The 22,735-nt window shown below is 46.5% G+C and overlaps 1 protein-coding gene across 2 annotated transcripts in view; it reads right to left on the bottom strand.

Moving 5' to 3' along the window:
• The window catches only part of tent2 (terminal nucleotidyltransferase 2), a 159,502-nt gene that overhangs the window by 52,152 nt on the left and 84,615 nt on the right, over positions 1–22,735 (bottom strand). For both annotated transcript variants that reach the window (XM_072515989.1, XM_072515990.1), the window contains one exon: positions 4,297–4,388. In XM_072515989.1, coding sequence (XP_072372090.1) covers positions 4,297–4,388 — 92 coding nt within the window. The remainder of the gene's footprint in view (positions 1–4,296; positions 4,389–22,735) is intronic.

The following is a 22,735-nucleotide window of genomic DNA, read 5'->3' on the forward strand; positions in this document are numbered from 1 at the left end:
TCAAATCCCTTCATGACATTATAATCTCCTCCAGCCTCATCCTTCTGAAATACCTGCACTATTTGAGCATCTCCAATTTTAATTGCACAACTATTGATGCTCTTGCTTTCAACTGCCTAGGTCTTAATCCTCACTATAATTTTCTACCTCTCCTACTTTAAGACGGATCTTGAACACTTCCCGATTTAACTAAACTTTTGGCCATAGATCCTACTGATATTGCCTAGAGACCGCAAGAAACTTCAGAGTCGTGGCAACCGCCCAGTCCATCACACGAACGTGCCTCCCATCCATTGACTCTATCTACACCTCCCATTGCCTTGGGTAAGCGGGCAGCATAATCAAAGACCCCTCCCACTCGGCTTATTCACTCTTCCAACTTCTTCCATCGGGCAGGAGATATAAAAGTCTGAGAACACACACGGAAAGATTCAAAAACAGCTTCTTCCCCGCTGTTACCAGATTCCTAAACGACCCTCTTATGGACTGACCTGATTAATACTACACTCCTATAAGCTTCACCCGATGCCGGTGGAAATGTATTTACATCGTGTACCTTGTGCTGCCCTATGTATACCTTGTGCTGCCCTATTATGTATTTTCTTTTCTTTTCATGTACTAAATGATCGGTTTGAGCTGCTGGCAGAAAAATGCTTTTCACTGTACCTCGGTACACGCGATAATAAACAAATCCATCCATCCACTCTGACGATCAAACTCTGAAGCACCTGGTCTGGTTTATTACACTAAAGACACTGTATAAATAGAATATGTTATGAACAGTCCTAGTAATGTATCCCCTTCTGCGACTATTAATTTTTGTCTGATTGCTCTCCTGAGAAGTGCCTTGGGATATTTTACTACGCTAAAGCTGTTAAATATATCCAAATTGTTATTATGAATTCAGGTCTGGACAGGTACCTACTGGGGTTCAGGTGGTGTCAGTCACTCATTTATGTGCTCTAGTTGCCTCTTGTTTACAGAAAATGATTCTCATTGCTTGCAGTGTAATGGAACCCAGGTGTTTAACTAGGAAAGTCCATTGGGATTGGGGTCTTGTTCCGTGACTTACATTAAGCTAAATAGTGGGGGGTGGGGTTCAGTTGTATGGAAAATTAGAAAATTAAAATTAAACGAGGTGGTGAGATTGCAGGTTAATGATGAAGACTTTAAACAGGTTAGGGGCCAAGAGGTTAGTAAAGTTTCCAGAACACGTAATAAAGCAGAGTATAGAAAGCGGCAAGAATCTAACTTCAGACACAGCAAAAAAAAAAAAATAGGACAATGATGAGAAGGGGGCAGTCAACTCAGGACTAAGGGTGCTGTACCCAAATGTGTGGAGTATACAAAACAAGGAAAATTGAGCTCTTTGCGCACATTGAAATTGTCAGGTATGGTGTTGTGGGCATCACACAGACGTGGCTGCAAGGTGATCAGGGCTGGGATCTAAATATCCAAGGATATATGTCCTATTGATAGGACAGGCAGATGGGTAGAGGGAGTAGGGTTGCATTGTCCGTGACAAATGAACTAAATCGATAGCAAAAAGCAATATAGGGTCGGAAGGAGCAGAATTTGGGTGGATAGAGTTGAAAAAAGACCCTGATGGGAGTTATGTACAGGCCCCCTAGCAGTAGTCAGGATATGGGGCAGAAAATAAATCAGGAGAGGCGCAACATTACAATAATGGGGACTTCAATATGCAGACGGACAGGGAAAATCAGATTGGTAGTGGATCCCAAGAAAAGGAATATGGGAATGTCCATAAGATGTTTTTTTGGAGCAGCTTGTGATAGAGCCCACTAAGGAAACCAGCAATTCTGGATTTGGTATTGTGTGATGGGGCAGACTTGATGAAGGAACGAAAGGGGAAGGAACCCTTAGGGGGCAGGATTTTTGGTAAGATTTTAGAGTCTATTATTAAAGGTGAGATTACGGAGAACTTAGAAGTGCATTATAAAATAGAACCGAGTCAGCGTGGATTCGTCAAGGAGAGGTCATGCCTGATTAATCTATTAGAATTCTTTGAGGAGGTAACGAGGAAGTTAGACAAAGGAGAGCAAGTGGACGTGACCTACTCGGATTTCCAGAAAGCCTTTGACAAGGTACCGTACAGGAGGCTGCTAAGAGCCCATGATATTAGAGGCAAGGTACTGGCATGGATAGAGATTGGCTGACTGGCAGAAGGGGGGGGATAAAGGAGTCATTTTCAGTATAGCAACCGGCACCTAATGTTGTTCCACATGGGGCAGTGTTGGGACCACAGCTATTCACGAAATACATTCATGATCTGGAAGAAGGAACTGAGGGCATTGTTGCTACGTTTGCAGATGATATAAAGATATGTAGAAGGACAGGTTTTGTTAAGGATGCAGAGATGATGCAGAAGGACATGGATAGGCTTGGAGAGGTAGTAAAGAAGTGGCAGATGGAATACAATGTAGAAAAGTGAGGTTATGGCAAGAAGAAGAGGTATAAACTATTTTCTAGCTGGGAAAATGCTTCGGAAATCAGAAGCACAAAGGGACTTAGGAGTCCTAGTTCAAGGGTCTCTTGAGGTTAACATGCATGATCAGTTGGTAGTCAGGAACACAAATGCAATGTCAGCATTAATGTCGAGAGGGCTAGAATACAAGAGCAAGGATGTACTCTAAGCTGTAGGAGGCTCCGGTCAGACGCCATTTGGAATATTGTGAGCAGTTTTGGGGCCCGATATCCAAGGAAGGATGTGCTGGTCTTGGAGGGTCCAGAGGTTCACATGATCCCTAAAATGAAGGACTTGTCATATGAGGAGCGGTTGAGGACTCTAGGTCTGTACCCGATGGAGTTTAGAAGGATGAGGGAGGATCTAATTGTAACTTGCAGAATACTGAGAGGCCGAGATAGTGAACGTGGAGAGGATGCTTCCACTAGTAGGAGAAACTAAAACCCGAGGGCACAGCCTCAAACTGAAGGGACGATCCTTTAAAACATGAGGAATTTCTTCAGCCAGAGAGTGGTGAATCTGTGAAACTCATTGCCGCATAAGGCTGTAGGGGCCAAGTCACTGAGTGTCTTTAAGACAAAGATAGATAGGTTCTTGATTAATAAGGGGATCAGGGGTTATGGAGAGAAGGCAGGAGGATGGGGATGAGAAACATATCAGCCATGATTGAACGGCGGAGCAAAATAGCCTAATTCTGCTCCTATGTCTTATGGCCTTGTGTACTCATTAATCTCTTACCAGTAAGAAGTCCTACATCATCAGGTTAAAGTCCAATAGGTTTGTTTTGAGTTTCGGAGCACTGCTCCTTCCTCAGTGATTTGAAACAAACCGGTTGGACTTTAACCTGGTGTTGTAAGACTTCTTCCTGTGCTCACCCCAGTCCACCACCGGCGTCTCCACATCAATCTCTTACCAGACAGGCCTAGTTAACACTGGGTAAGATCTCATTTGGTTCAGTTTGTAAGGACAAAACAAAATATTGCATGACAACTTTCATTTGGTAGCAGAAGTAAGTTTTATACTCTCAGATGATAACTATAACAAATATATGCAAGCTGTATTAAAAGGGGAATTTTATTTAACAAATAGATTTCTCTATTTGTCCAATCAAGAATGCAGAGGCAATTTCCCTCTTGCAGGTTTTCAGCGGCACTTGTGACTTCTTTTGAAAGCCTCTTGGTAAAAAGTCTAATTTATAAGACAAGCCGAGATCAAGAAATATGTCAAAACCAAGGTCTTCCTTTGGTCTGCTAAAGAATGAAAAATACTCCCTATTTTGTGCAAACTTTGACACCGCTCTTCATGAGCTAGTCAAGACAGCATACTTTTGGAAATGAGTGGAGCTGATTTTGCTGTGCAGTATGTTCATGCTTCACATGTATCTACAACAGCAATAGAACCTGGTGAATTTCATCCGGTTTTGAATGAAATTGAATTCATTCATTGCAGACCAATCACAAGAATATAACAGCAAATTATTCCACCTCCTTATTTAAAACCTGGCAAAGTTTATAGTTCACATCATTTTCAACATCTCAGTTCAAAATTATCAAGGCTGGGATGCACAGGATCAACATGGGGTAGATGCCTGCATCTAGATTCAAACATCCACTTTTGTTGGGAAATGGTTCAGATGATCTTATCTTGGGAAACCTTTATTCTGGTGGAACGTGACTGCAGAAAATCACTCACTGGAAAAAGAAAATGTAAAAATTTATAAAAACAGAAAATCCTTTCTAAAAGACACCAGAAGCACTTAGCTAAGCAAATAAATGATATACATTAGTCATACAGGTACATTTATTACATACCTTCAACACAAATATATTTATTTTTCCATTCCATTTCATTGGTTTTGGGAATCACTTTGGCTTCACGAATTGAAATTATTGAACTATTCCAACTGATGGGGTAAAAGTGAGAGGGGTAAAAGTGAGAACAGACATGTATTAATATCTGATTCTAATTTGAACCATTTCAATGGAGCCATTTGTGTAAATGATCTGCAAGCATGTAACGATATATCACAAAGTTAACTTTAAAATCTGAAATCTTTGTCGCAATGCAATTCTTCTCAATCCTCCATCAGCAAGAATGACGCATAAGAACTTTGTGACAGATTATTACTATTAGTAACTTCCAGGTTGTGGTGCAAGTCAGTCCTCCAGTGATGCTTTAAAATAATATTTGTTATTATCCAGCTGGATAATAACAAAGGTGAATGGCAATTAAAAAAAACAATGGTTTTATATCGGAAGTAAAACATTGCAAAAATCACTTTTTTAGTACTGAATCTTTTGTCAAACCTGCATGTTTGTTAACTGCCAAGCAGGATTTTTCTTGGATGTTTTTAACTCTTCAAGGTGCACACATTGTTACAAGGCGCTATGTGACTTCGCTTGTGAAAATGCATTATTTCATTATTCTTTCATGGAATGCATCACTGGCCAGGCCAACCTTTATTGCGCATCTCCAATTTCCCTTGAGAAGGTGGTGGTGAGCTGCTGTAGTCCATGTGATGTAGGTAAGATGCTAGGTAGGGAGTTCCAGGATTTTGCCTCAGCTGTGAAGGAACAGCAATAGACATAGATACATAGAAGATAGGAGCAGGAGGAGGCCTTTTGGCCCTTTGAGCCTGCTCCGCCATTCCATCACGATCATGGCTGATCATCCAACTCAATAGCCTAATCCTGCTTTCTGCCCCATAACCTTTGATTCCATTCTCCCCAAGTGCTATATCCAGCCGCATCTTGAATATATTCAAAGTTTTAGCAACAACTACTTCCTGTGGTAATGAATTCCACAGGTTCACCACTCTTTGGGTGAAGAAATGTCTCCTCATCTCTGTCCGAAGTGGTTTACCCGGAATCCTCAGACTGTGACCCCTGGTTCTGGACACACCCATCATTGGAAACATCTTCCCTGCATCTCCCCTGTCTAGTACCACTAAAAATGTTATAAGCCTCTATGAGTTCTCACTGGAGTTCATTCTTCTGAACTCCAGTGAGAACAATCCCAACCGAGTCAATCTCTCCTCATGACAGTCCTGCCATCCCTGGAATCAGTCTGGTAAACCTTTGCTGCACTGCTCGAGAGCAAGAACATCCTCCTTCAGAGAAGGAGACCAAAACTGCACACGAGGGGCTGGTTTAGCACACTGGGCTAAATAGCTGGCTTTTAAAGCAGACCAGGGCAGGCCAGCAGCATGGTTCAATTCACGTACCAACCTCCCCGAACAGGCGCCGGAATGTTGCGACTAGGGGCTTTTCACAGTAACTTCATTGAAGCCTACTTGTGACAATAAGCTATTTTCATTTCATTTTCAATAGACCAGGTGCCTCACCAGGGCGCTGTATAATTGCAGTAACACATCCCTGCGTCTATACGCGAAACCTCTCGCAATCAAGGCCAACGTACCACTAGCCTTCTTTACCGCCTGCTGCATCTTTACCTTCAGCGACTGGTGCACAAGGACACCCAAGTCCCGCTGCTCACTCCCCTCTCCCAATTTACAACCATTCAGGTAGTAATCTGCCTTCCTGTTTTGCTTCCAAAGTAAATAACCTCACACTTATCCAAATTATACTGCATTTGCCATTGATTTGCCCACTCGCCCAACCTGTCCAGATCATGCTGTATATTTCCAAGTCAACATGGTCTGAGGCTTGGAGGGGAAATTCCAGGTAACGGTGTTCCCATGCCTCTACAATCCTTGTTCTTTTAAAAAAAAATAATAATAATTTAGAGTACCCAATTCATTTTTTCCAATTAAGGGGCAATTTAACGTTGCCAATCCACCTAGCCTGCACACCTTTGGGCTGTGGGGTAAACAAGGGGAGAATGTGCAAACTCCACACGGACAGTGTCCCAGAGCTGGGATCGAACCTGGGATCTCGGTGCCATGAGGCAGCAGCACTAACCACTGCGCCACCGTGCTGCCCACATCCTTGTTCTTCTAAAGATGATTGTCATGTGAGAGTACCTTTAAGAAATGGGTGTTTATTACTGCAGTGGTGTCAGAGAGGGGGTGGAGCTGGGCTGTGTCAGCTTTTTACTTTTGTTTTAGGCTGTTTGCTGCAGGGTGTGTTTAAGTTTTGTTTTCAGTGGTGGCGCTGAAGCCAGACCAAGCAGGTGTACTGCTGTTCTCTCTGCCATCAAAAGACTATCTCTTGATCATTTGGTGAATTCAGAATTATAAATGTTCTCAGTAGTGAACGTAAACCTAATGTGCTTCTGTTGAAAGGCGTTTCTTCTGTCTTCTGGATGTTGTTTGGGAAGCTTAAAGGATTAATTAGTGTTGTATTCTTTGGGGGTTGTACTTGAATCAATGGTTGCTAAGATGTTCACTATGTTTTAAAAAAGTTAATTTGAGTTCATAGAATAAACTTTGTTTTGCTTTAAAAAAATACTTTTCCATTTCTGCTGTACCACACCTGTAGAGTGGGCCGTGTGCTCCCCATACCCCAATTTATTAACAGTTGTGGGTCAGGGGAACTCCATGATACACTTTGGGGTTCTCTAAACACTGGCCCATAACAGGATGTGGGTTTGGAAAGTGCTGTCGAAGGAACCTTGATGAGATGCTGCAGTGCATCTTGCAGATAGTACAACCTGCCGCAACTGCGCATTGGTGGTGGAGGAGAGGCTGTTTAAGATGCTGGGTGCGGTGCTAATCAAGTGGACTGCCTGGTCCTGGACGGTGCCAAACTTCTTCAATGTTATTGGAGCTGCACATTATTCAGGCAAGTGGTGAGTATTCCATCACTCTCCTGACTGTCTTATAGATGGTTGACAGACTTTTGAGAGTCAGGAGATGCGTTGTTTGCCACAGTATCCCAGCCTTTGACCTGCTCTTGGAGCTACAGTATTTATACAGCTGGCCTAGTTCATTTTCTGATCAATGGTAATCCCCAGGATACTGATGGTGGGGGAATCAGTGAAGATAATCATTCAATGTCAAGGAGAGATGGTTCCATTCTCTCTTGCTGGAGATAGTCATTTTTTGTCACTTATGGTGTGCAATTGTTATTTGTCAATTATTAGCCCAAGTCTGAATGTTGTCTAGGTCTTGCTACATATGAACATAGACTGCTTTGGTGTTGGAGAAGTCGCAAATGGTACTGAACATAAGTAATCATATTCATTAATGATTGCATTATGACCTTGGAGATAGAGAGCAGGACAATGATGAAGCAACTGAAGATGTTTGGGCCTAGGTTACTATCCTGAGGAACTCCTGCTTGATGTCCTGGGACTTGGATGATTGACCTCCAACAACTACAACCATCTTTGTTTGTGTTAGCCATGACTCCAATCAGTGGAGAGTTACCCCCTGATTTGCATTTCCACGAGTTTTCCTCGGGCTCCTTTATGCCACATTGCGCCAAATGCTATCTCAATGTCAAGACAGACGCTCTCACCTCACCAGTTCATCTCTTTTGTTTATATGTGGACCAAGGGCGTAATGAGGTCAAGCGCAAAATTGCCTTGGTGGATCCCAAACTGAGCATCAATGAGTAGGTTATAGTTGAGTAAGTATTAGTTGATAGCACTGTACTATTCCTTGGAGATGTAGTCTAGAATAATGCACAGTAATTGTCCTGCTTTTTGTGGACAGGACATACCAGGCAATTTTCCACATTGTGACATAGATTCCAGTGTTTCACTTGTACTGGAACAACTTGGCTTTGGTATGGCTATTCCGGAGCATAAGTCTTCAGCACTATTGCTGGAATGTTCTCAAGGCCCATAAACTTTATACTATTCAATGCCGTCAGCCATTTTATTGTATTGTTCAGCTGCATTTCTAGTCACAATAATGGATATTTACAACAGAGCATTAAGGCATAGAATTAGAATCATAGAATTTACAGAAGGACGCCGGCCATTCGGAACATCAAGTCTGCACCGGCTCCTGGAAAGAGCACCCTACCCAAGTCCACACCTCCACCCTAACCCCATAACCCAGTAACCCCACCCAACACTAAGGGCAATTTTGGACACCAAGGGCAATTTAGAATGGCCAATCCACCTAACCTGCACATCTTTGGACTGTGGGAGGAACACTGAGCACCCGGAGGAAACCCACGCACACAGCGTGCAGACTCCGCACAGCGTAGGCCAGAACTGAGCAGAGTAGCTGAAAAGCTCTTCTTCACAACCTGTTTGGTTCAGAACTGGAAAATGGTCGAACAATTTTAACCTCACGAGTGGCTACAAGTCTTTAATGCAAAACTGTCCCAAATTCCAGAATCTGGTCTTTCTTTTTTGGAATGAAATATGATCACTATATGGAATAGAAATGCATATAGAAATTAGTGCAATGACTGAAGTAGAAATGATGGTTACAAACTAAAAATGTACATAAAAATATCTGTCCATAAAAATCACAAACCCGAGACTTCCGGTTGCAGCTATGCGGAGCTAAGTCGCACATTCGGCAGCTCCCGCAAAAAACAGACTTTTGGGCTCTTTTCAGGGTCCCCAACGGCATTTTTTCGACGTTTCCCGCTGTGGGAAGGAGAGTACAATAGTTCCCCGACAGTATGGCTTTTACCAGGAGTGGGGCGACTAAAAAATTGGTGGTGAACTCGAAGAAGGTACGAGGGAAGAACAAAATGGCGGCGGGCGGGGACCAGGCAGCGTGGATGCAGTGGGCGCAGGAGCAACAGGAGGTTATCCAGCGCTGCTTTAGGGAGATTAAAGCGGACCTGCTTGAGCCGATGAAGGCTTCTATCGATAAGCTGCTGGAGACAAAGACGGCCCAGGGGCCGCCGATCCGCGAGGCCCGACAAAAGATCTCCGACAACGAGGACGAGATCTTAGGCCTGGTGGTAAAGGTGGAGGCGCACGAGGTGTTCCACAAGAAATGGCAGCAGCAGTTCGAGGAGATGGAGAATCGGTCGAGGCGGAAGAACTTGCGGATTCTGGGCCTCCCGGAGGGGCTGGACGTGGGGGCCTATGTGGTCACCATGTTGAACTCGCTGATGGGAGCAGGGTCCTTCCAGGGGCCGCTGGAGCTGGAAGGGGCCCCATAGAGTGCAGGTGAGGAGGCCCAAGGCTAACGAGCCGCCGCGGGCGGTGCTGGTGAGGTTCCATCGGTTCGCTGATCGGGAGTGTGCGCTCAGGTGGGCCAAGAAGGAGAGGAGCAGCAGGTGGGAGAACGCGGAGGTTCGAATATACCAGGACTGGAGTGCGGAGGTGGCGAAGAGGGGGGCCGGGTACAATTGAGCGAAGGCGGTGCTGCACAGGAAGGGGGTGAAGTTTGGCATGTTGCAGCCGGCGCAACTGTGGGTCACTTACAAGGACTGGCACCATTATTTTGAGTCTCCAGAGGAGGCGTGGGCCTTTGTTCCGGCCGAGAAGTTGGACACAGGTTGAGGGTCGGGATGGGCGTTTGGGGATTGCGGTCGATATGTTACTTTTTGAGGGGGGGGTCCTTTGCTCGTTTTGTTTTCTTTCTGGTTTGGTGATGGTGGTTAGGGCGGGTTGGGCACTGTTTTGGCTGGGTTGGTCGGGGGGGCTCTTGGAGCGGGGTAAGCAAATGGAACAGGGGTGGATGGCCGGCAGTGTGATGGGGCCCTGAGGGGGAGGGGGAGGCCCGAGTCGGGGTTGAGGGGACTGGGCCTGTAAAAGGAGCTGCGTCAAAGATAGCGGGGCCGTGTAGGTGGTAAGCGCGGGCTTTTTCCCACGCTGAAGACTGAAGGGGGCAGGGTCGGGGCAAGGAAGCAAGGGTTGTTTCCCACGCTTGGGATGGAAGGGGGAGGTGGAGAGCCTGTGGAAAAAGAATAGAGTTACTGCTGCTATGGTCAAGGGGGAGTTGGAGCGAGTGGAGGGGGGGGGGTCGAGACAGGGGTCTGCCGCCGTGGGGAACGGGCCGGGCGTGGGGTGCGGGCGCGTGGCTGGCCGAGGAGAGGTTATGGCTAGTCGGCGGGGGAGGGGGCGGGTAGCCCCCTGATCCGGCTGATAACCTGGAATGTAAGGGGGACTGAACGGGCCGGTCAAGCGGGCCAGCGTGTTTGCGCACCTGAAGGGGCTGGAGGCGGATGTGGTCATGCTCCAGGAGACACACCTGAAGGTGGCAGACCAGGTAAGATTGAGGAAAGGGTGGGTAGGTCAGGTGTTTCATTCGGGGCTGGGTGCCAAAAATCGAGGGGTGGCGATCTTGGTGGGAAAGAAGGTGTCGTTCGAGGCGTCGGGCATTGTGGCAGACAATGGCGGTAGGTACGTAATGGTTAGTGGTAAGCTGCAGGGAGAGAGGGTGGAACTGGTCAATGTGTATGCCCCGAACTGGGACGATGCGGGTTTTATGCGGCGCATGTTGGGTCGGATCCCAGTTATGGAAGTGGGGGGCCTGATAATGGGGGGAGACTTTAACACAGTGTTGGATCCGGCACTGGATTGCTTCAGGTCTAAGACGGGTCAGAAGCCGGCGGCGGCTAAGGTGCTGAGGGGGTTTATGGACCAGATGGGAGGGGTGGACCCTTGGAGATTTGCAAGGCCGGGGGCCAGGGAATTTTCATTCTCCTCACATGTCCATAAGGCTTATTCCTGGATCGACTTTTTTATTTTCAGCAGGGCGCTGATAGCGAGAGTAGAGGATACGGAGTACTCGGTGATAGCCATTTTGGATCACGCCCCGCATTGGGTGGATTTAGAGCTGGGGGGAGGAGAGGGACCAGCGACCGTTGTGGCGTTTGGAGGTGGGGCTGTTGGCGGACGAGGTGAGCGAGCGGGTCCGAGGAAGCATAGATAGGTACCTGGAGGCCAACGATAACGGGGAGGTCAGAGTGGGGAATGTATGGGAGGCGCTGGTTAGGGGAGTGCTGATCTCCATTAGGGCCCACAAGGAGACGAGGGAGAAGAGGGAGAAGGAGAGGCTGGTGGGGGAGATGGTGAGGGTAGACAGGAGGTATGCGGAGGTACCTGAGGAAGGACTATTGAGGAAGAGGCGCAGCCTCCAGGCCGAATTCGACCTGGTGACCACCAGGAAGGCGGAGGTGCAGTGGAGGAAGGCCCAGGGGGCGATTTAGGAGTATGGGGAAAAGGCAAGCTGGATGCTGGTGCATCAGCTTCGGAAGCGGGACGCAACTAGGGAGATCAGGGGAGTTAAGGACAGGGGAGAGAGTGTGGTGTGGAGTGGGGTTGGTATCAATGGGGTCTTCAGGGACTTTTGAGGAATTGTATCGGTCAGAGGCCCCACTGGAGGGAGGGAGGGATGGGCCGCTTTCTGGACCAATTGAGGTTTCCGAAGGTGGCGGAGGGACTGGTGGCGGGATTGGGGACCCCAATTGGGCTGGAGGAGCTGACCAAAGAGATAGGGAGCATGCAGGCGGGGAAGGCACCGGGGCCTGACGGTTTCCCAGTCGAATTCTATGAAAAATATATGGACCTGTTGGGCCCGTTGCTAGTTAGGACCTTTAATGAGGCAAGGAGGGGGGGGGGGGGGCTTTGCCCCCGACCATGTCCCGGGCACTGATCCTGAAGCGGGACAAGGATCTCCTGCAGTGTGGGTCTTACAGGCCGATTTCGTTGTTAAACGTAGATGCCAAGATGCTGGCGAAGGTCTTACCCACGAGGATTGAGGATTGTGTGCCGCAGGTCATCCACGAAGACCAGACGGAGTTCGTGAAGGGGAGGCAGCTGAATGCGAATGTGCGCAGGCTTCTGAACATTATAATGATGCCGGCGAGGGAGGGGGAGGCGGAGATAGTGGTGGCGATGGACGTTGAGAAAGCCTTCGAAAGGGTAGAGTGGGGGTACCTGTGTGAGGTGAAGAGGTTTGGGGAGGGGTTAGTCGGGTGGGTCAGGCTGTTGTACGAGGTCCCGATGGCGAGTGTGGCCACAAACAGGAGGAGGTCTGAGTACTTTTGGTTGCACCGAGGGACGAGGCAGGGGTGTCCCCTATCCCCCCTGGCGATTGAACCCCTTGCTATGGCACTGAGGGAGTCAAGGAACTGGAGGGGGTTGGTGCAGGGTGGGGAGGAGCATAGGGTGTTGCTCTATCCGGACAACTTGCTGTTATAGGTAGTGGACCCGGTGGGGGGGATGCTGGAGGTAATGAGGATCCTCAGGAAATTCGGGGATTTCTCGGGGTACAAGCTCAACATGGGGTTCACCCAGAGGACCAGGAGAGGGGGATTGGCGAGCTTTCACTAAAAAGAGCGGAGAGGAGCTTCAGGTATTTGGGGGTCGAGGTGGCCAGGAGCTGGGGGCCCCTGAATAGGCTTAATTTCACAAGGCTGGTGGAGCAAATGGAGGAGGAGTTCAAGAGGTGGGACGCGTTGCCGCTGTCCTTGGCGGGTAGGGTGCAGTCAGTCAAAATGACGGTGCTCCCAAGGTTTTTGTTCCTGTTCCAGTGCCTCCCAGTGTTTATCCCGAAGGCCTTTTTTAGGCGGGTCAACAGGAGCATAATGGAGTTTGTGTGAGCGCGAGGGACTCAGAGGGTGAGAAGGGTGTTCCTGGAGCAGAGTAGAGATAGGGGGGGCTGGCGCTGCCCAACCTCTGTGGGTACTACTGGGCCGCCAATGCGACGATGGTGCGCAAGTGGGTGATAGAGGGGGAGTGGGCTGCATGGAAGAGGTTGGAGACGCCGTCCCTTGTGGGTACGAGTCTGGGGGCGCTGGCAACGGCGCCGCTGCCACTCCCTCCAAGGAGGTATACCACGAGCCTGGTAGTGGCGGCTGCCCTCAAACTCTGGGGGCAGTGGAGGCGGCACAGGGGGGAAGTTAGGGCCTCGGTGTGGACCCCAATACGGGGGGAACCACCGGTTCGTCCCAGGGAGAACAGATGGAGGGTTTTCGGGGTGGCACAGGGCAGGGATACGAAGGTTGGGAGACCTGTTTGTGGACGGGAAGCTCGCAAGCCTGGGTGAGTTGGAGGAGAAGTACGGGCTCTCCCCGGGGAACACCTTCAGGTACTTACAGGTAAGGGCATTTGCCAGGCGGCAGGTGGTGGAATTCCCACGGCTGCTGCCACACACAGTACAAGACAGGGTGCTCTCGGGGAGGTGGGCGGGAGAGGGGAAGATCTCGGAAACTTACCAGGTGGTGCAGGAGGAGGAGGAGGCCTCGGTGGTGGAGGTGAAAGGTAAGTGGGAGGAGGACTTGGGAGAGGATATCAAGAAAGGGATGTGGGCAGATGCCCTAGGGAGGGTGAACTCTTCATCTTCGTGTGCGAGGCTCAGCCTCATACAGCTTAAGGTGCAGCATAGGGCACATATGACCGGGACAAGGATGAGCCGGTTTTTTGGGGGTGAGGACAGGTGTGTTAGGTGTTCAGGGAGCCCAGCAAACCACACCCATATGTTCTGGGCATGCCCAGCGCTGGAGGAATTTTGGAAGGGCGTAGCGAGGACGGTGTCGATGGTGGTAGGTTCCAGGGTCAAACCGTGCTGGGGGCTCGCAATATTTGGGGTGGCAGAGGAGCCGGGAGTGCAGGAGGCGAAAGAGGCCGGTATTCTGGCCTTTGCGTTCCTGGTAGCCCGGCGGAGGATTCTTCTTCAGTGGAAGGAAGCGAGGCCCCCAAGCGTGGAATCCTGGATCAGCGATATGGCGGAGTTTATTAAGTTGGAGAGGGTGAAATTCGCCTCGAGTGGGTCGGTACAAGGGTTCTTCAGGCGGTGGCAACCGTTCTTCGACTTCCTGGCAGAATGGTAGACATTGGTCAGTGGCAGCAGCAACTCGGGGGAGGGGGGGGGTTACTTTATATATGTTTATTTACACTGGGGGATCGGAGGGTGTGTATATATTTGCTATGTTGGCTTTGTGTTAAGTCGGGGTGTTAATTTATTATTTATGTACGGGGGGAGGGGGGTATGGAGGGTTGTTTTTTGACTGTATTTAACCCTGTTGGGTTCCTTTTTCATTTTGGTATTGATATTCTGTGAAAACCTTAATAAAAATTTTTTTTTTTTTATAATTAAAAAAATCACAAATCCCCATTGGCAGTCAGTAGGTGTGTAATACAGACTGTAACTTATACCAATGACGTATTTCTCCCTCCCGCGAGCATTCATACACTGTCCCTGTAAAAACAGCTGAACACTAAAAGCTGCACTTTTGGCTACAACATCCATCTGTTTCAGAGGCCTCTATGTCTAAATCACACCTGCTGCCTTCATTCATTTTTGTGAAACCAGAACCTAAAGAATTGACACAGCAAAATGTACCCACCAAGGATATTCAGCTTTCATTAAGACGAAGACAGTGAAACGGCTGCTGCTGCTTTACAATAAGACTCAAAAACTGATTTTTGGAAATTTGAAAGACAAAAAAAGATTACCTGATTACAAACATTACTATTTTAGTTTGGAGGTTGAATTCCATTTTTATTATCTGAACTCACACTCTGTTTAATTTAGAAATTGGAGCCGACTTTGAATGGTTTGACAAAATGGGCTTCAATGTTGTTTATTAAGTTATAGTTAATTATCTCCTAATAGTTAATAGTTAAAAATCATTATAGGACAGCAAGAATCTGCTAGTTTAACGCACAACAACATTCTGCCCTGTTAATTTATTTGTAAAACATATCTTCACTGCACCATAAAAACAGCATACTTCCATCTCCACAACACTGACTGCCACCATTCCTTTACCTTGAAACCATTATATATACACCCTGGTCACATTCAGCCTAGTCTACAATTTGCTGGGTTCCCAACTTTTATTCTCCATAAACACTCTGCCCAAAACTCTGCTGCAAAGACCTTGTACCAGAGTAACTCTTATCCAGCATGCCATCCTTGTATTTGATGACCTACAATAGATGCCTGTCCTCCAAAAGTCTCAAATTTAAAATGCAGTCATCTTTAATTCCTCCCACGACCATTCCCCATCGTACCATATATCCACAACCTCCTAACATTCTACATTCCCTACAAACATGCCATTCCTCAAACCCCAGCCTTTGGTGCACCCCCCTTGTCCTGCCTCAATCGACCAACAAGTGTCACTGTGGAATTTCCTCCCTATACTCATACACCTAACTTGAATGTTGTAGATCCTAAGTGCTAATGCTCTAGAATTTGCTCCATTATTTCTGGGGAAACTTCAAAGCAATGCTAAAGCAATTGTGTTTGCAGTTAAGTTCCTTATGTCAAGGGAAGTTCAAAATAGGTTGGCAATGCAAAGAGCTGTCGAGGAGCAAAGGGATTTAGACACCCATGTACTCAAATCACTGAAAGCTAGGCCACAAATACAAAGAAATGATCAAAATGTTAATAGATCTTGCAGATTATATCAATATAATAATAAAAGGAGATTGGAATCTAAAAAGGTGAAGTAGTGATAAATCAGCGGTATAGAGCCTTAGAGAAAGAGGACTGTGTTTCTAAGCATCTAGAAAATTGTGGTGAATGTAGGAATTTCGGGAAAAATATTGTATTATATGCATTTGGTGCATTAAGGGTGAAAAATCTGGGTTAATGTGTATGACTGCTGCAGTAATGCTTTTTAAAAACCCTGATTTACATGATCAGCAGACACTTTGGTTTCAGAACATAGAACATTACAGCGCAGTACAGGTTCTTCGGCCCTCGATGTTGCGCTGACCTGTGAAACCACTCTAAAGCCCATCTACACTATTCCCTTATCGTCCATATGTCTATCCAATGACCATTTGAATGCCGTTAGTGATGGCGAGTCCATTACTGTTGCAGGCAGGACATTCCACGCCCTTACTACTCTCCGAGTAGTGAACCTACCTCTGACATCTGTCTTATATCTATCTCCCCTCAATTTAAAGCTATGTCCCCTCGTGCTAGACATCACCATCCGAGGAAAAAGGCTCTCACTGTCCACCCTATCTAATCTTCTGATCATCTTGTATGCCTCAATTAAGTCACCTCTTAACCTTCTTCTCTCTAACGAAAACAGCCTCAAGTCCCTCAGCCTTTCCTCATAAGATCTTCCCCTCCATACCAGGCAACATTCTGGTAAATCTCCTCTGCACCCTTTCCAATGCTTCCACATCCTTCCTATAACGCTGCGACCAGAATTGCATGCAATGCGGCCGCACCAGAGTTTTGTACAGCTTCAACATGACCTCATGGCTCTGAAACTCAATCCCTCTACCAATAAAAGCTAACACACCGTACGCCTTCTTAACAACCCTCTCAATCTGGGTGGCAACTTTCAGGGATCTATGTACATGGACACCGAGATCTCTCTGCTCATCCACACTGCCAAGAATCTTACCACTGTCTTCCTGTTATTCCTTCCAAAATGAAACACCTCACACTTTTCTGCATTAAACTCCATTTGCCACCTCTCAGCCAGTGCTGCAGCTTACCCATGTCCCTCTGTAACTTGTAACATCCTTCTGTCCACAACTCCACCGAGTGTCATTTGCAAATTTACTCACCCATCCTTCTACGTCCTCCTCCAGATCATTTATAAAAATGACAAACAGCAGTGGCCCCAAAACAGATCCTTGTGGTACACCACTAGTAACTAGTGGTGCAATTAAAACATGGTAAAAATGAAATCATCATTCAATTCCAACCATGTATATAGTTTACCTGAAATAGGGCCAATGTAATTTTGTTTACATAAAGAAGGTTCCCTGGAGTGTAGATTAGAGACTGTGTTCAGCTTTAGTAAGGTTATGTCGTTGATGGGAGAAGCCAGGGGCTAAAGCAGTCAGGTGTTGAGTTTTGGAGTTCAGTTTTGATCTGTTTAACAGTAGTTACAATTATTTTGCCTGCAACAGATCAGCAGTTTCTGAAAAGGCTGGCAGTTTGACACAGGCAAGAATCTGTAAGCTGTTTCCTGGAGGATCACTCTCTCAAAGTGCTTTATCCAAGACATTTCTTTACAGCAAGCATCCCAGAGTTGGCCAACTGTGTAATAGCACAGTGCTTAGCACTGTTGCTTCACAATGCCAGGCTCCCAGGTTTGATTCCCAGCTTGGGTCCACTGTCTGTTGGAGTCTGCACATTCTCCCAGTATCTGCGTGGGTTTCCTCTGGGTGCTCCGGTTTCCTCCCACAAGTCCCGAAAGACGTGCTGTTAGGTAATTTGGACATTCTGAATTCTCCCTCAGTGTACCCGAACAGAGCCGGAGTGTGGGGACTAGGGTATTTTCACAGTAACTTCATTGCTGTGTTAACGTAAGCCTACTTGTGATAATAATAATAAAGATTATTTAAAAAGTGGATCTTGACTGGAGAGGAGTTTTTCTTGAGTGGAGATAAAAGTTAACAGTTAGGATTTTGTGTTTCATTGTCATTAGTGAGCATTATTTAACCTTTCCTCCCAAGATACCATACCCATTTCAGGTTCTGATGGACTTCATCCTCAGGTTTTAACTAAGTGGCTAGAGTTTGAATTTTTCCAAATTCCCTAGATTAGGTGAAGGCCCCATTAGATTGGCAAGTAGCAAATGCTGTAATTTATTTCTCCCACACTCGGCCAAACAAACTGGAAAAACCTGTCGAACAATTGCAAAAACTGAGGCTCCTGATCTTGTGCCCTCTGGGTCCCCTTATCTGCCTTGCGCGTCGTCACACCCTCCTGTTTCTATAACCACAAACCAAATCTGAAGACCCTGCCCTAAGGGGTGTGACTTCTTTCAGGTATTAGGTGCACAGGTAACTTTCCCACTCCCTGATGCATCAGTGTCTACAGCTCAGCCACCAGTTCAATGACTCTGAGCCAAAGATACTGCCGACAAGTTTGCCATGGATCATACTAGTAGTCAGGAGTATCCACATGCTGTAACCATGACACCATCACCCATCCTGCCATCGTCAATGTGTTTTAATCAACTACTTGTTTTATTCAATTAATTATGGAAGGGCCCTTCCTGTTGCTTCTCCTTTTTCTCATTTCTTTCACTTTGTGGTTATCATTTTTGATCCATGGAAAATTAATGGACATATACCTTTACGTCAAAAGAGGAAGTGAGGAACTCAAAGTTCCAAAATAGTACTGGAGAAAGGCAAATTACTGCGGATGCTGGAGTCTGAAACTAAAAGAGAAAATGCTGGAAAATCGCAGGTCTGGCAGCATCTGTAGGGAGAGCAAAGAGCTGATGTTTCGAGTCCAGATAATAATAATAATATTTATCACAAGTAGGTTTACATTAACTCTGCAATGAAGTTACTGTGAAAAGCCCCTAGTCCCCACATTCCGGCACCTGTTTGGATTGACCCTTTGTCAAAGTTTTGACAAAGAGAAATCTGGACTCTTTTCTCTCCCTCCAGATGCTGCCAGACCCGCTGAGATTTTCCAGCATTTTCTCTTTTGGTTGCAAACTAGTACACTGTGCTGTTGGAGATATAGCCTTTTGAACAGCATACTCAAACTTTCTGACACCCGAGAGATCGGAGGGATTCAGGTTCAATTGGTTGGCTGGTGGCCAACAAATTGGCAACCGGCTACATTCTGCCCGCCAACAGGTGGTGATTGGGTCCTGCTCGTGTGGGATGCTTTTCAAAGAACGAAGGAAGTGACAGTCGGATGGTGGATGTTAAGGGAAGCATCTGAGTGTCTGTCGGTCTCTTGCTCTTGCTCCAGAAATATTGCCTATCTGCTGGTTTCTTAACCTGCACAGAATCTAGATGAATCTACAGTGAACACCATTACAGACTGTAAACAAAAACCTCCAACTGAAGGCCTAGATTGAAGAACTGTACTGAAAGAAATTTATCCTTTTACTTTCATCTTTATTTCCCATATTTGTCTGTCTTGTGTGCATATGTATATAGAGGGAGTTAAGGGAGGGAGGGGGGGGGGTAGGAATCAGATAATAGTTAATCAGTTCTTTTTGCAGCATATTTAATTATAGTTATTATTATTAATAAAAAGTGTTTACATTTACAAACCTGCAGTTATTGGGCAGCCATAGACCAAAGACCAAATAATTATTTGTTAATTTCAATTGTGTTATGGCCAAGGTTCAAGTGGGGCTGGAATTGACTTTGCACTAGCCCAAGGTGTTGTAACGATTATTTTCCTTTTCCCTCTTCACTCAACTCCCAGCACCCTGTTTAATTAATAACCTTTATTGTCACAAGTAGGCTTACATTAACACTGCAATGAAGTTACTGTGAAAAGTCCCTATTTGCCACATGCCAGCACCTGTTCGGGTACACTGAGGGAGAATTCAGAATGTTCAAATTACCTAACAGCATGTCTTTCGGGACTTGTGGGAGGAAACCAGAACACCCGGAGGAAACCCTCGCAGACACAGGGAGAATGTGCAGACTCCGCACAAACAGCGACCCAAGCCGGGAATCAAACCTGGGACCGGGGTGCTGTGAAACAACAGTGCTAACCACTGTGCTACCTTGCCGCCCATAATAGCAGAATTCAACCCCTGTAATCAGTTGTGAACCCGCTGGTGTCTCAGCAGGTTAGATGAACGAGTGAATCCCTTCCCACAATTAGAACAGGTGAACAGCTTCTCCCCAGTGTGAACTCGGCGGTGTTTCACCAGGTTGGATGAATCACTGAACCCATTCCCACACACGGAGCAGGTAAATGGCTTCTGAACCTTGCTGCTTTAACCTGGGCCCACAAAGCTTCACTGGTTTAATTTCTCGCGATGTCTCACAGTTTCAAATTCACTCTTACCCGAAGTCTTGCTATTTTGAGCAAGATTGGCTGATCTTCCAACTCAACACCTTCCCGCACTCTCCATGTCTGTGAGTAGCCAAAAACCTATTGACCTCTGTCTCAAATATATTCAACAACTGAATATTCATATCTCTGCAGTAGGGAATTCCAAAGGTTAACAACTCCGAGTGAAGAAATTTCCCCCAATTTCAGTCCGAAATGGCTAACTCTCATTTGGAGATGATGAGTACATGTTCGCGCTGATAAAAAAATCTCTTAGCATCTATCTTATCAATCCCTTTAAGGATTTAATGTTTCAGTTAGGGGGAGGTGGTGGTATTGTCACTGGACTAGTAAACCAGAGACTAGCACAATGCTCTGGGGACCTGGGTATGGATTGCACCATGGTAGATTGTAAAATTTGAATCCAACAATAGCTGGAATTGAAAGTTAAAAAAATTATGACCATGATATGATTGTTGTAAAAACTAAAGTCATTTAGGAAAGGAAATCTGGCATCCTTACCTGGGCTGACCTACATGTGACTCCAGATCCAGAGCAATGTGATTAACACTCTGAAATGGCTGAGCAAGCCACTCAGTTCAAAGACAATTAGGGATGGGCAATAAATGTTGGCCCAGCCAGTGATGTCCATAAAAGACAAATAGATCACTTCTCATTATAAACGCCAGGGTAAACAGACTTAGTCCACTTCATCTGTTGTTATATCATGTTATAGTATTTATAGTAAACATGTTATAGTAAACAAGGACGTCCGGTGGTATAATGTAGGTGGAGGGATGATCCTTTAAAACAGATAAGGAGGAATTTCTTCAGCCAGAGGGTGGTGAATCTGTGAACACAAAGCTGTGGAGGTCAAATCACTTGAGTGTATTTAAGGCAGAGATAAATAGGTTCTTGATTAACAAGAGGATCAAGGGTTATGGGGAGAAGGCAGGAGAATGGGGATGAGAAAAATATCAGCTACGATTGAATGGTGGAGCAGACGCGATGGACCGAGTGGCCTAATTCTGCTCCTATGTCTTAAGGTCAGGTGGCTCCTGTTAGAGTCTCTGTTTTTTGGATTTTTATGCCCGGCTCCATGGATACTTTGTGAATGATTTGGTGTGGGAAGTTATAAGGAAGACGTCAAGTGTTGAAGACCCAGATAAAGAGAACCGGAAAGAAGGGGCCATGCGAAAGTCCATCATCCAGCGAGTCAGAGTCCTGTAGGAAGCAAGATGGCGGGGGTTGGGTCGCTCTCCTTATGGTGGAAACCCTGACCAAGGTAATGTCAGTGGAGCTCGAGGGGCTGTTTGCCAAGCATATGGAAGTGCTTCGGAGGGAGATTATGACTGCGATGAAAGAGTGGGTGGAGGAAGTGATTGCCCTGTAAAGGTGGCAGTGTTGAAGATATCGGTCAAGGTGTGGGAACAAGGAGAGAACTTGAAAGGGATGGAGGAGGTATTGTCGCAAAATAGCAACCAGTGCACCTTGATAGGCGAGCATCTACGGATGGTGGCGGATGTCAACAAAGGGCTCAGAGCTAAGGTGGAGGATCTTCCCGACAGCACCTGCTTCTTCATTGCTGGAGGCGGTGCTGTCAGTGGGGGGTTGGAGAGGGGGGGGGTCGCCTCGGTGATTTGCAGGAGGATTTAGGAGGACGGGGTGTCCTTGAAGGAGGTTAAGGCAAATTGGGTGGAAGAGTTGTGGGTAGCGCTGGAGGAGGGTCTGTGGTGTAAGGTGTTGCGGAGGGAAAATGCCTTGACTTTTGAGCGCGAGGCTGGGGCTGATACAGCTGAAGCTAGTGTATAGGGCGCGCCTTACAAAGCCTAGGATGAGCCGGCTGTTTGAAGGGTTGGACATGTCTGTAAGCGATGTGTGAACCATGTGCACGTTTTGGATATAGCCGAAGCTGGATAGGTTTTGGAGGACGGTGTTCAGCACCATTTCGGGAGGTTTCGGGGAGCTGGAGGACTTTTGTGCGATTGTTTTGTATTGTAAAACTGTTGAAAATTTGTTGGAATACAAATACTTTCAAAAAAATAGTATCTTTGTAATATATCAGCAAATATTACACTCAGTCCTCTCATTTACAACAGTTGAAGCCCAAGTATTGATTCTAGAGGTACCCCGCTATTACCACAAGCCAACACAAAAAAGCTTCATTTATTCCTTATTGCTATTTCCTGTCCATTAACCAATCCCAATGGTCCCAATAACCTCTTGCATGCCACCTTAGCAATTACACCTTCATCCATTTTTTTCCTTCATTCTTTCAGAGGCACCATCGGATAAGCCAGCATTTATTGCCCATCCCAAATGCCGTTGAGAAGGTGGTGGTGAGCTGCCTTCTTGAACTGCTGCAGTCTATGCAGTGTAGATACGCCCATTGTTAGGGAGTTCCAGGATTTTGACCCAGCGGCAGAAGTGATATCGTTCCAAGTAAGGATGATGCGTGGCTTGAGAGGAGAAACTTGCAAGTGGTCGTGTTCCCATGTGTGACCACCCTTGTTCTTCTAGGTGGTACAGGTTGTGAGTTTGGAAGGAACCTTGGTTAATTGTTATAATTAATCTTCGAAATGGTACACTGCTGCCATTGTGCATCAGTGGTGGAGGGAATGAATGTTGAAGGTGGTGGACAGGGTGCCAATCAAGCAGGCTGCTTTGTTCTGCATGGTGCCAAGAGT

Source organism: Scyliorhinus torazame, chromosome 9 (genome assembly GCF_047496885.1).
Source record: "Scyliorhinus torazame isolate Kashiwa2021f chromosome 9, sScyTor2.1, whole genome shotgun sequence".
Lineage (NCBI taxonomy): Eukaryota > Metazoa > Chordata > Chondrichthyes > Carcharhiniformes > Scyliorhinidae > Scyliorhinus > Scyliorhinus torazame.